This window comes from Caenorhabditis remanei, chromosome I (genome assembly GCF_010183535.1).
Source record: "Caenorhabditis remanei strain PX506 chromosome I, whole genome shotgun sequence".
Taxonomy (NCBI): domain Eukaryota; kingdom Metazoa; phylum Nematoda; class Chromadorea; order Rhabditida; family Rhabditidae; genus Caenorhabditis; species Caenorhabditis remanei.
This window is the reverse complement of record NC_071328.1, coordinates 16,666,805-16,680,418: the sequence shown is the minus strand read 5'-3', so window position 1 is coordinate 16,680,418 and position 13,614 is coordinate 16,666,805. Positions and strand designations below refer to the sequence as shown.

The following is a 13,614-nucleotide window of genomic DNA, read 5'->3' as shown; positions in this document are numbered from 1 at the left end:
AGAGAGAAAAATCGGGCAAATATCGTGAAAATAGTGGAAATAGGCTTAATTTATAGCGAAATTCTCGAGAATAAAATTAAAATTCTGAAAATTTCTACCGAAAAAATCAAAATAAAGCAATTTTCAACCAACAAACGTGGCAAACGATTCCGCTGATATTCAAATATCTGGGCAAGACTGCAGACAGAGACATCAATACTGTAAAAGTGGGCGGAGCCTAGGGGAGATAGTTGCAAGTGGGCGGAGCCTATAGTCCCTGAAGTTAGAATGGGGAGGTTGGACATCTGGACATCCGGACAAACAGGAAAACAGACAGATCCTTCCATTAGACTACAAACTACAAAGAGCTGCTTAGACTCTCTGAAACATCTGCAACAAAAAGTGCGTTGGCGTCTTTTTCAGTAGAAAGAAGTCACATACACACACACACGAAAACTCTTCTTCTTCCTCCGCCCCGCCCGTCTCTCCTTTGTCTGTTTTCTCTTTCTCCACGCCACAAGGCGTTTCCGACGGGTCCCATTGCTCTCTGTGGGACCTCTGAAACCTTCTGAAACTCTTTGTGAAGAGACGCAGAGAAATTAGAGAGTGCGGACAGAGCAAAATGTTGAAATGGGTCGGAGTGGGAGAGAGTGTATGAAATTGAGAGACGCAGAGAGGACTCTGGAAATTTAGTGAGTCCGTTGCTGGTTGTCCCTTTTCTTCTTTTTGGTTGGGAGAGTGAACTTGGGGTCGATTGGGAAAAGGAGGGGAGGAAAGAGCAAGATATTTCGGGAGAGAGTAAGGGACCAGGAGTTGGGTCTGCTTAGCACTGTTTTGGATGGGTCTGCTTAACGGAGACTAGCGGGCATCCAGGTGGTTCGGGTCTGCTTAGAAACGGCTTTGGAGCTAGATCTGTAGGAGTTGGATCTGCTTAGAATTGCCTTCGATGGGTCTGCTTAGTGATGGTTGGCTGTCGTGTTTGCTTAGTAACACAGTTCAGATGGTTCGGTTCTGCTTAACTCTTGAGAAGCAAGTTAGCATAGTTCGGGTCTGCTTAGAATTTTCGGCTCTTGAGAAATGGGTCTGCTTAACCTCATACCTAAAGAAGATTTTGGTCTGCTTAGAATTCAGTGTAAACGATCGCTTCTCCTGGAGACGCCAATTTAGAACGACTGAGAATTCAAAAACTTTGAGATTTCGTCATGACTTCAGATTGGATCCGTATTTTTTGAATGTAAAATACTTTTGTAGATCAAACCTAAATCTTCATTTTTCTAGTTCACGACTTTTTGATAGCTCCGCCCACTTTTGAGATACACGCTTTTAAAGATAGCTGTTTCTACAAGATCCCTACAGGAACCATTTTTGCGCTGAAGGCGCCCCAGCCGGTTTTAGCGCCGCAGGATCCAAAACTGTTATAGAAAAGCATTCTAGAGGTCTCAAGGTCCTGGAAAATTGTAGTTTGTAGTCCAGAAAACTGAAATTCTCAAGGAAGGGACCCTCCGAATTTCAAGACAACATACACACACATTTCGACGATTACACTCTTTCTCGTTTCTCTGCGTCTCTCCGTCTCACATACTCTCTCACTCTCGTTGTCCGAAAGTCTAAGAAAAAAAAAGAAAAAGAAGAGAAAGATGACTTGAAATTTCCTATCTCCTTGCACCCATCTGCCTTCTTCTAGAACAAATTCTTTATTTTTCGAAAAAAAGAAGAAGCGAAAAGGAGGACTCTTGAAATATGGGAGAGCAGAAAAAAAAAGTTATGAAATTTCATTTTTGTTGAGGCTAACCGGTTTTTGTAGTTTGTAGTTAGTTAGCCTCAGTAAAGTTTGTTGAGGCTAACTGACTAAAAACTATAAAAATGAGTTAGCCTCAGCAAAAATGATAAATCTTGTTATAATGTCATTTTTCAACCGATTTTACGGGTTTTCGGGTCAAACTTCGGCGAATTAAACATATTTTGAACACCGAATAATTCTGTAGTTTGTAGTCATCATCAGGTCAGAGAAAAACAATTTGAGTACTGTAGTTTCTTACAAAATCAAAAATAAATATCTGGAAAAAGTTTAAATCGGAGACATTGAAGTCGCGGTTGGTGCAATTCGATATGAAGTTATATCTACCGGTATACTGTAGGGTTGGAAGGTATCTATCAGGCGTTGAGGTCTGGAAAATAGTTACGTTAGTTTTGTAGATCAAAACTTGATCTTCATTTTTGTAGTTGACAATTTTTCGATAGCTCCGCCCACTTTTGAGATATGCTCCTTTGAAGATAGCAGTCTTGTACAGCGAGTTTACCATCCTTAAAGGTGGATATCTCGAAAGTGGGCGGAGCTATCGAAAAGTTGTCAACTACAAAAATGGAGAGGTGGATTTGATCTATAAAAGTAACCTGAATTTGAAAATTTTGGTCACTGTAACTTGGTAGTTCTGCACTGACAAACATTACCTACATTATTAAAATCTTCTCCGCAATCAAGTTTTTAAATCTTCGATTCGATAATATCAATATTGCAGAGGAGACCATAGAGTGGGCGGCCATAACAAATAACAAGTTTGTAGAGAATTCTGGAAACCAAGTAGATCAAAAAGTTTTTTTTTTTAAATCTAACCTTGCCACTGCCACCAGTCATTTAACACCACCAGAAAGATAATATTAAATGGGATAATCACAAAAAATGTGGGAACTAGACACTGAAAAATGAGAAAAAGGTCAGACTACAAACTACAAAATCACCTGCAACGCCAGATTAATCATTGCAGTCTTATGAATGGAATACGTCTGACGGGACAGGTGAAATCTGACTTTTTGTAGGATATACATAGTATGGACACCCAAAAATGCACCGAATCTGAAAATTTTAGAAAAAAAATTGGTGGCCGTGGCCGAAAAAACCAAATTCCTATAGGTGGCCTAGAAAACTCACACTGAGAACACCGAAATATAGGCCATCGCCGCCAACCCCACTGCCGCACTCCACTCATTTCCACTCGGATCGTAGATCACAAATCCACGGTTATTGAGAACATGAATACACTTTGGCCAATTCTGAGTCATAGACTACAAACTACAAACTACAAACTACACTAAGCCTCACCCTCTGCACAAGCACCGCCATTTGGTCAGTGCTTAAACCAGAGTTCAACAGACAGAATGCAGTGACAAAGGGGAAAGTGTGACACGTGGCAATTACGGTGTAGATCAAATATTTGTTGAGTTTAAACTTCTGAAATTAGTGATGGTGGCCGTGGCCTAGAAAAAGAAAGTTAGGCCAATAAAATTTAGCCTACCTGATCCAAATCAGCCGCCGCATTTTGGCGATAAATGAAGCATAGTAATAAGCTGGGCAATTCGAAACAAAACTTAAACGAACCGAACACCTGCAAATACGCTCCGCTGCACTTTTTCAGTAATAGAGAGTCCAGTAGAGCGCACTTACAGTATTCTGGTGACCAGTGAAGATTTGGTTGGTTGGAGCGATATTATAACCGCCCATCATTGGGAATAGATAGTAACCAGGACACACCCAAGACATGTCGACTTCGACGAGAAATGCAACTATCTGGAAGACTACAAACTACAATTTTCTATTTTTTGAAATAAAAATCATGAAAATCCGTAGAAAATTCCCTCATATTTTTTGGTAATTGTTCTGTAGTTATGTTATTGATTTTTGAAAATATCGTTAAATTTCAAACATTTTGAGACAGAAATCACGAGAATCGGTCGAGAACTAGCCGAATTACGCACTTTTCTTTTTTGCTGAGGCTAAATGACTACAAACTACAAAAGTGACTTAGCCTCAGTAAAACTGCAGTGCTGAAGCTCCGGAAACTACAAACTACAAATTCGCTAAGCCTCACCTGAACATAAGCCAAACAATACCGAAATTTAGAATCTTTTGGTGTATGAAACCACACTAAATACAGACACAAAAAGTTAATTGGGACCGAAGCAAGACCAATTAAGTGTAGAATTTTTAGATAATATCCGGGCGGTCCCGACGGACAAATCCACGTGTCGGAGCCCATTTCTAGAGAGGAAATCTGAAAATAAATGCTTCAAAAAGCTCAAAGAATCGGGAGAGCAGCCGGCGAGACCAATGTAAATTATACGCTTGGGCGGTTTCCTAATGAAATTGTCACCTGCTCCCTTCTTGGAGACTTTTCTTGGGATTTGATTAAATTATGGGATTTGTGACATGATTTGCTCTTTGTTTTTTAATCATTGAAAATGTGTCCGACTGAAAATTGGTTTATTCAATTATCTAAATTTAAATACCGCGCCAAAAACTAAAAGGCGCAAGCGTAGCACGAGAAACACGCAAACGTCCCGGCTGACGTGTTTCTCGTGCCAAGTTTCCGATTTATTCTTGCGTTTTCTCTCGTCATTTACCCATAGTTTCTATTGATTTCTTGTATTTTTTCAGCTTCAAAACCCGAAAAATCAATTAATTCATTTAAAATCTTGATTTTCAGCGTTCCAAAATGGACGCCGGCTTCTTCAGAGGCGCTAGTTCTGAGCAGGATGGTCGATTCTCGGATAAGGAGAAAAAGTTGCTGAAAACGATGAAATTCGAGACTCAATTAGAGCAAAAAGTGAGATTTTAAAACAAGAATCCCCTAAAACCACTAATTTCTCCAAAATCTAACGAGAAAAAGAAAAAAAGTAAAATTTTCCGGAAAAAAGTTCTAATACTCGATAATTAAAGGTTTAAACCAGCAATATGGCTCTCTTTTCTTCAAGATCGACCTGAATCGCTGCAATATGGACGTCATCAAACCGTGGATCACATCTCGTGTAAATGAGATATTGGGAATGGAGGATGACGTGGTCGTCGAGTATATTTTGTCACAGTTGGAGGTGAAAGATCTGAATCCGAAGTTGTTGCAGGTAAGAATTATTGATTTTTTTGCATTTTTTGGATTTCTAACCTATTTTTGACTTATAGATCAATGTAACCGGTTTCCTGAATGCCCGTCGTGCTCGTGAATTCGTCGGAGAGCTCTGGAACCTTCTAATCGAGGCGAATGCATCGGAAGACGGAATTCCAGCGTCTCTCGTTAATAAAAAGATGGCTGAGATGAAGACAAACGATCGGGAAGACAAAGGAGACGCCCGGGAGGATAACGATTGGACGAATCGCTATAAGACATTGAGCAACGGACGGTACACTGGTCCCGCTCGTGAGAAACAGGTCAGAGACGATCGGATACCGGCGAGAGCGTTGAGCCCGAGAAAGACACCGCCTAGACGTAATGCTAGTCCCGAGAGAGTTGGCGGGGCGCCATCTAGATCACCAGGAAGACGTGGAGGGTCTCCACCGAGAAGGAGAAGTCCACCTAGAAGAGACGGACGGTCGCCGCCACCAAGACGGGTTGGGCGGTCCCCACCGAGACGGGATAGAGATGGTAGAGATTCCAGAAGGAGCCCACCTAGAAGACGTTCCCCACCGCCACGTGACCGTGACAATAGAGATCGTAACGACCGTAACGATCGGAATGATCGCAACCGCCCTGTCCGTGATGAAAAAGAGCGTGAAGAGGAGACACGTCGTCGAGAAATTGAGCGAAAAAAGCGACATGAGGAGGCGGAGCTTCGTCGGAAGGCCATAGCTTCGGTTGCCGCCGCGAAGAGATCGAAATCCAAGAGTAAAAGTCCTTCGCCACGCTCGAAATCTCCAGCTAGAAGACGTCGATCGCCTTCTGGATCCAAATCTCCTCCAATTGTAAGAAGACGTCGCTCTCCATCAGGCTCAAAGTCGCCTCCAGTCAGAAGACGTCGCTCTCCATCAGGCTCAAAGTCGCCTCCAATCAGAAGACGTCAGTCCCCACCGCCAGCGAGAAAACGACGATCCCCATCGAGATCTAAAAGTCCGGTGGTCAGAAGACGTGGTGGATCCCCACCGAAACGTCGTGGTGGAGGCTCCAGAAGTCGTTCTCCACCCGTTAGAAGACGTCGTTCTCCATCGTCGTCTAAAAGTAGATCCCCACCGCCACGCAAGTTCGCTGAGAAGAATAAGAGCCCGTCGCCGCCTCGTCGTCCACGTCAAAAGTCGGAATCTGATGAAGAAGTTGTGGAGAAGACGCTTCAGAAGAGTAGTCCGGAGCCGAAGAAGAGACGTCCGAATGATACAGATTCGGATGAATCAATAGATTCGGAAGAGGAGGAACGTCGTCGTAAGAAGGCTAAGAAGGAGAAAAAGGCCGCCAAGAAGCATAAGAAGGTAAAAATTAGTGCAAAAAATGAGCCGAAATCCGACAAAATGAACGAAAAATGAAGTTTGCTGAGACTACGTGGCTACAAACTACAAAATTTAACTAGCCTCAGCAACGTTGGTTGAGGCTAAGAAGATTTTATAGTTTGTAGTTTCTTAGCCTCAGTAAACCCCTATTTTCTCTGATCATCGGTTCTAAGCATACTTGTCACGGGCCGGGCCGGGCCCGCTAAAAAAATCTTCCGGCCCGTTCGGCCCGTCAAAATATTGAAAAAAAAATCAGCCGATGATCAGAATCAGGATCAAGAACTTGCTGGAGGCTTCTGAAAGTAGTCTTATCGAATCCCCCGACCTCTTTTTAGTATAAACCGAAGAAAAAATTTAATTTCCAAGACTTTCAATTCTATTTTTCAAAAATAATTTTTTGCTGCGGGCCCTGCGGGTCGGCCCGGGCCCTGAAATTTTCAGCGAGCCCGGCCCGCGGGCCGGCCCGTGATTTGACAAGTATGGTTCTAAGTATGTAGAAAGCACTCAATTTCATGAAAAACTCATTAAAAATACCTAATTTCAGGAAAAGAAGTCAAAGAAGCACCGCAAACGTCGTTCCCCATCGAGAAGCTCTGGTTCAGGATCTGGAAGTGACTAATCTTCAGAAGAAGCAAAAATTGGCATTTAAATTGTTTTATTTATTCAAATTCACTGTTAAAAATGGTCTCCCACGTCTTATTTTTATTCGAATGTTCCCTTCTTCCCTTCCAGTTATCACTAAGGTAACCTGGAAGAATATAACTTATTTTATTGAAATCAACACTCTCCTCCTCTCTATTTATCTCCATTATATTTATTTTCACGCCCTCTTGTATTTTAAACATTAAATTTGGTTTGTGTCCATCCCAATTTTTACTGTTTTCAATGGTTTTCGCCTTTAAAATGGCATAAAATATCTCTTTCCCTCCTGAAATCCCGGAAAATCGATAGATTGCCACGTGGCTTCAGGTGTATGGGCGACGTGAACGCAGTGAGCACAAGCCAACCGTCCACTTTGTCGGGACACGCTCTTGTCGCTTTGGATAACATTGATACGAGCAATACGGCTGGTTTTGTTAAATCTGGTGTGTACAGAAAGAGGCTCCGCCCACTTTTGTAGAAATGGCGCGTATTTTGACTCAATTATTAGCAAAAAAAGGAGTTTTTAGCTGAATTTTGCATCATTTTGCCCCGTTTAAGCAATAGGGGCGGAGCCTATTCATCGCTGAAAATTCATTTTTTGAATCTGAAATTGCAGTAATCGGTGGAACATCTCTTGTCACACTTCTTCTCGGTATTCGGAGTGCGTGGAAGCACGCACGACAACCGGAAGCAGCCGATCTTGCCGCCACACAGGTAGGAAGACTTTACTGAGGCTAATTCTACTTCGTAGTTTGTAGTCGCTTAGTAAAATCAAAAATCGAACTACTTTGGTGGTTTTCGGCGGAAAAATAGTGAAAAATCGTGGTTTTTAATCCAAAAATTAAGTAAATTCGTACAAAAAAGGTTGATTTTGAGTTTTACTGAGGCTAACTCTACTTAGTAATTTGTAGTCGCTTCGCCTCAGCAGAATTTGCTGAGGCTAACTGACTACAAACTACAGAAATCAGTTAGCCTCAGCAATATTTCAAAATTCTCTAAATCGCTCATTTTTCGACGGATTTTTCTGCTAATTGTTTTGAAATTTAGGATTTCTGCTTCATTTTTGCTTAAATCGATTCAATTCTCTCAACACAACAAACTTGAAACACTCAAAAATTTTCCATTTCAACTGAATTTTCATTATCATCTTCTCAAAATTGACATATTTCTTTCCAGCTTCTCTCGGGAGCCGCATTCGCTGGAAAAGCTCTCGGCGTCGCGACGATCATCACAGTATCTGGATTCACTTGCATCATTGTCGGTGTCTCTGCACTCCTCCACGTCAACACTCCTCGCCAGTTTGGCGCGGCGATGAAACAGACGTTCGGCGATTCGCTACGATTGCCGCAAAGTGCGAATTCGCAGACTTTTGAGGAGTTTATTAAGAGTATTGAGACGAAAACGGGCGTTACGGAGGGACAAGAGGAATTGGGCAGTCAGCAGATTGCCACACAATAAATTGGTAATTTGAAGGGGTTGGAAATGGGGAAATTAGGTCAATTTTAGGGTTTAAGTTGATTTTTTCACTTTGAAGTTGAGAAAATGCGTGAAAATAACTCAAAATCATCGAAATTCTATCTAATTCAAAGGAACGCAGCCTCAGCAACCTTTACTGAGGCTAAGACTACAAACTACAAAATTGAGTTAGCCTCAGCAAAACGGAAAATGGTCATTGTTTAATCAAATTTTGATATTTTTTAATAGTTTTAATTGAGAAACTGTGAAAATGATGCCAATTTTCAACATAAAATCGCCAAAAATTGCAGAAAATTGATAAACTTCATCTCTTTCGAATTTTATTGAGGTTAAGACTACAAACTACAAAATTGAGTTAGCCTCAGCAAAAAATGACAATTTTATGAATTTTCTTGATTTCGGTTCGGATTTTTTCCTTTTTTGTATGATTCTTGATGTTAAAAACTTTTTTAAATAAGAAAACGCTGAGAAATCCAAGAATTTTTGAGTTCAGTCCGGTCAATGATCCACGTTTCGAAACGTTGGTGTTTCGGATTCGGAGAAGATCAGAAAATCGTTTTTTCTTTCTGTTTTTTCCAGCAAAGTTGTAATTTCGTCACTTCCAATCAGCGTATTCTAGTCTCCAATTCCAAGAATTTTTTTCTAGATTTTCTGCTCCAAAACTACAAGTTTTGTAGTCTTTGTAACAGAAGATCTGATCAATGACGTTTTCAAATAGTGCTTTTTCCAGCTGAATTCTTTATATTTTTCCGGGAAAACGTTTTAAAACCCGTAATTTTCGAGATTTTCTCATTAAACTCGACATATCGTGTCTGGCGCACCTCCGACGCGTACCACTTGTCATATCTGCCCGTCTCAAAATCAATAAGAAATGTGTGGTGGCAGCAGGTACAACGACGACGACGACAACGGTCAGCTGGTCCTCCGCTTCCTCTTTCCTCTCACCTCTGCCCTCTCGTCATTTTTTTGTTCTTCCTGAGAGAGAGAGAGACCTCCCAGTACATTTGTGTTCGCAACGTTCTATTCGATGACTATCTCTCTGTATTGAGAAAAAAGAGACGAGAGATTGGTTTCCCCGAGAGAGACGCAGATGATATGATGCATTTTTAGAAGAAAACGAGGGGAGGAATGCACAAATTTTCTTTGCTTTTTCTCGATTTTTCGCTTCTTTTTGTGGTTTTCTCAATTTGTTATTCAAATTCTAGACAACCCGCTGTATTATTGTTTTTTGTAGTTTTTGTTATGAGTAGCTACCCAATTTCCGCTCTTCGATATAGTTTTTGTCCCCGATTTTTTTTGGTTTTTTTGGCGAAAAGATTCACTTTCTCTCTTTTTTCTTGATTTGATACGTATCTGAAGCAGTTCTTCTCATTTTGAGCCAAAACGCGCTTCGCAAACATGAAAAATTGTTGAATTTGGGTATTTTTAACGCTTTGCTGAGGCTAAGACTACAAACTACAAAATTGAGTTAGCCTCAGTATAAACCGAACGTCTTGAAAATCAGTGATTTTTATCGATTTTGTAGTTTTTCCACTTTTGCGGCTCTAAATTACTGATCCCAGTGTTTTTATTCTAATTTTAGTTTGAAAAATCAACGAATTCGGTCCAAAATTGCCGAAATTCGATTTTTTGAGTTTGCTGAGGCTAACTCTCTACAAACTACAAGATCAGTTAGCCTCAGTAAACTTCGAAATTTTGGTTTTTTTTTTTCAATTTTTCAATCTTTAACCTCAGCTAACTCATTTTCATACCTATGCAAAAAAAAGTAGAAGAAACTGGAAATGTATAAAATATGAATGATTAATGAACCCACCCACGGTCTCCTGCGCGTAAAAAATTCTAAATAAATTTCCACATCATCTGACCTTTCACGCTGAGTATTGTCCTTGGCTATTTTTGAGAAAAAAGTAGGGCAATTGTTTACAACGCTCTAGCTTCAAGGAAAAGTATCAACTTGACAGGAAGTTTTCAAAACGAATAGAGGAAAAAAATCCCTACATTTTGATATGCAATAGTAATATGAACTTAGGCTTTGGAAGCCAGTGAACGAGAAACAGAAAAACTGGGAAACTTGACCGAATTTGAGAAATGTAATCGACTAATTGTTGTTCATGCGCTATAATTTTGTTGAACAAGTTGTTAGTGATCGTTTAGCTCTGAAAAACCGGCCGGAAATCTTTTTATGTTCCTATACACTCCGTTCTCAACCAATATTCAGTCACCTGAGATACCGTATACCTAATTACGACATTTGATTAAAAACTGTTTCCATGGGGTTGTAGAAATTCTTGATCTGATCATTATTCAAGTAGAATGAATCTTCCTGGAGCAAAACCACAAAAGCAGATCCCAATTTTCGATGTCAGTTCAAAATGGCAAATTTCCTGCACATTTTCCGATTTTTCTCAAGAATTAGGTCAAACTTCAAAAATGTGGCATCTTGCAAAGTTTCTAAATTTTATTCTGATTTTAATGAGCCGTCAATCAAGAATTTTCATTGGAAAATAAAAAAGTTGATCTAGTTTTAAGAAGTTCCTTCGACTGAGTAGTAATTCTTATATATGCATCTACTTTTTTATTTTTCAACGAAAATTATCGATTTATGGCTCATCCGAATCAGAATGAAATTTAGAAACTTCGCATGGGGCCAGTTTTTTGATTTTTCACTTTGTTTTCAAGATATTTGCCAAAAAGTACGAAAAATCGTATTTTTGTACTGAAATTGAATTTTTGAATCAACTTTTTCAGTTTTTGCCTAAAATCAAAATTTCAAGGTGCAAACTGATTAATTTCAGATTCTCTAAAAACTCATGGCAAGCGATTTTTGAAATACATCGTAATTAGGTCATCGGCAGTAGAAAATCATCGTATTATCTACTGAATTCCTAATTTTTTCATCCATCTGATGTTTTTCTGAACGGTTTCGGTTTACAAACTGCTTACGGAAGCCTTCATTAACAGTCTTCTATCCAATTTTGAACGAAAAGTAGACTACATCTCCGAAAATGGGTCAAAATACTCCATTCGATTACACAAGAGATTATGAGCTCCATAGACGGCAGAATAATATGTTTAATATATGAAAATGCTGGGAATGTCTTCCTCCATCTACTTTTCATAAAAATCAATCAAAATCCTGCTTCTACCAAGTCACCAGATAGCTTAAAGTTACGTCTATAAAGAGAAAACGAGAGATTAAAATCACAGTGAGAGACGCAGACGACGTGCAAATTAATAAAAATTTTCACGTGTAGGAGACCGTGCCCACCTTCTCATCTACCCTTTTTTCTAGTTTTCACTCGAAAATGTTGCTAAAAATCTCAATTTTCTATTCATTTTTTCAGATATCCACCGTCGCCAACTTCCTCATCATATCACCAAACACCATCAACACAACGATGCTTCCTCTAATAATTCTAATCTCTATTCTTGTCTTTGTTCTTCTATTTCTATTCGCCGTCCGTTCGTATCCTATCCCATTAGCCCCGAAATCTCGTATTCTTCTTCTAATTGCTCACCCTGATGATGAGACTATGTTCTTTTCGCCCACTATCAGAGCACTCACTCACGCAGGTCATCGCGTTTTTGTGTTGTGCGTTTCGAATGGAGATTTCGATGGATTGGTGAGTAAAACTGCGAAAAAGAAGCGAAAAACACCAAAAATGCGCTAGTTTTGAGTTTTATTGAGGCTAACTTGAAATTGAAGTTTGTAGTTATTGTCAATTAGCCTCAGTGAACATTGCCATGTGAAATTCATGATTTTTAGCTGATTTTCAAAAATAGTCCATTTTTTTCAATTTATGATCGTTTTCCCGTTTTTCAACAACTAAACTCCGAAAACGCATCAAAAATGACTGAAAAATGCGAAACGTTCAATTTTGCTGAGGCTAACTGAGTTTTGTAGTTTGTAGCTGCTTAGCCTCAGTAAACTTTGATGAGTCTAACTGACTACAAACTACAAATCTCGGTTAGCCTCAACAAAAAATTGGAAGTGATGTAACTTTGTCTTTTTTGATCATTTTAAGCGGTTTTTTTGCGGAAAATGATTGGGAAGACGAAAAAGTTTCGGAATCTCGACAATATTCGAACTAAAAATCAGTGAAATCCGTCGAATTACAGACACTTCAAGTTTTGCTGAGGCTAACTGAGTTTTGTAGTTTGTAGCTGCTCAGCCTCAGTAAACTTTGAATTTTCACTGATTCTAGTGTTTTCTGACTAATTTTTTTCCTATTTTCAGGGTAAAATCCGTGCTCGTGAGCTGTCTCGTGCCGCCTCGAAACTCGGAATCTCCTCCAGTGACGTCATCTGTCTCGACTACGATGAATTCCGTGACGGCGACACGTGGGACCGTAACTCTCTGTGTCAAATCGTGATGCGCCACGTGGAAGTACTGTCAGCCGACACCGTCATCTCGTTCGATTCTTACGGTGTTTCGGGTCATCAGAATCACTCCAGTTGCTTCGAAGCCCTTCAGACAGCGTACAGCAACGGCGGTGTGCCACGAGACGTTCAGATTTTCGTGCTCGATTCGATTCCTTTGTGGCGGAAGTATATTGGAATGAGCGATGCGTTATTCTCATTCGGGCGGTCTCCTTTCTTCTATATGGCACGGTTTCGTGACGTGGCGGCGTGTTGGCGGGCGATGTGGGCGCATAGGTCACAACTCGTATGGTTTCGCGTTTTGTTCATCTTTTTTAGCAGGTTTGTGCTGGAAAAATGTCAAAAATAATGGAAAAATGGCTGATATTTCAACTGTTTCCAAATTTACTGAGGCTAAGACTACAAACTACAAAAATCACTTAGCCTCAGTAAAAACCGAGCGACTTGAAAATCAGTGATTTTAATCGAAATTATCGCATTTTTGGCACTTTTTTTCCCCGACTGACTTATTCCAGTGTTATTGTTTTAATTTTAAGTCGAAAAATCAACGAATTTGGTCCAAAATTGGCGAAATTCCAGTTTTCGAATTTACTGAGGCTAAGACTACAAACTACAAAGTTGAGTTAGCCTCAGTTAATTTTCGAAAGCTTGAAAATACATCGTTTTTTATAGATTTTTTCAGTTTTTGGCATACAAAAATGACAAGTTTTTCATTTTTTCCAACAAAAATTAATATTTTTCCAGATACGTGTACATGAATAGTCTCCGACGAATCTCCCCATTGCCATTGACACCATCACCACGAAATCCACATCATCAAAAATTTAAATTTCATTGATTTTCCGATTTTCTGGTGTTTTTCTTTGTTTAGGCCCCGTTTGTTTGCTGTT

At 39.9% G+C, this 13,614-nt stretch overlaps 5 protein-coding genes across 5 annotated transcripts; 3 read left to right on the top strand and 2 right to left on the bottom strand.

Annotated features, from left to right (window-relative positions):
- Positions 1–2,047: 2,047 nt before the first annotated feature.
- On the bottom strand, positions 2,048–3,517 carry GCK72_003500 (uncharacterized protein; the record flags this gene model as incomplete). The annotated part of the gene is made up of 7 exons (XM_003107384.2): positions 2,048–2,147; positions 2,435–2,549; positions 2,594–2,675; positions 2,719–2,833; positions 2,909–3,030; positions 3,080–3,208; positions 3,422–3,517. The coding sequence occupies 7 exons, from the start codon at positions 3,515–3,517 to the stop codon at positions 2,048–2,050; spliced, it is 759 nt and encodes a 252-aa protein (XP_003107432.2).
- Positions 3,518–4,469: 952 nt separating this feature from the next.
- GCK72_003499 (uncharacterized protein) lies at positions 4,470–6,845 on the top strand (the record flags this gene model as incomplete). The annotated part of the gene is made up of 4 exons (XM_003107426.2): positions 4,470–4,580; positions 4,729–4,875; positions 4,934–6,208; positions 6,771–6,845. 4 exons carry the CDS (start codon positions 4,470–4,472, stop codon positions 6,843–6,845), a joined length of 1,608 nt encoding a protein of 535 aa, XP_003107474.2.
- Positions 5,128–7,035, bottom strand: GCK72_003498 (uncharacterized protein; the record flags this gene model as incomplete). The annotated part of the gene is made up of 3 exons (XM_053724090.1): positions 5,128–5,789; positions 5,832–5,957; positions 6,975–7,035. 3 exons carry the CDS (start codon positions 7,033–7,035, stop codon positions 5,128–5,130), a joined length of 849 nt encoding a protein of 282 aa, XP_053592735.1.
- A 164-nt stretch (positions 7,036–7,199) lies between these two features.
- On the top strand, positions 7,200–8,326 carry GCK72_003497 (uncharacterized protein; the record flags this gene model as incomplete). The annotated part of the gene is made up of 3 exons (XM_003107317.2): positions 7,200–7,311; positions 7,485–7,582; positions 8,045–8,326. The coding sequence occupies 3 exons, from the start codon at positions 7,200–7,202 to the stop codon at positions 8,324–8,326; spliced, it is 492 nt and encodes a 163-aa protein (XP_003107365.2).
- A 2,331-nt stretch (positions 8,327–10,657) lies between these two features.
- Positions 10,658–13,562, top strand: GCK72_003496 (uncharacterized protein; the record flags this gene model as incomplete). Its single annotated transcript, XM_053724089.1, has 4 exons — positions 10,658–10,705; positions 11,689–11,967; positions 12,582–12,988; positions 13,469–13,562. The coding sequence occupies 4 exons, from the start codon at positions 10,658–10,660 to the stop codon at positions 13,560–13,562; spliced, it is 828 nt and encodes a 275-aa protein (XP_053592734.1).
- Positions 13,563–13,614: the final 52 nt, after the last annotated feature.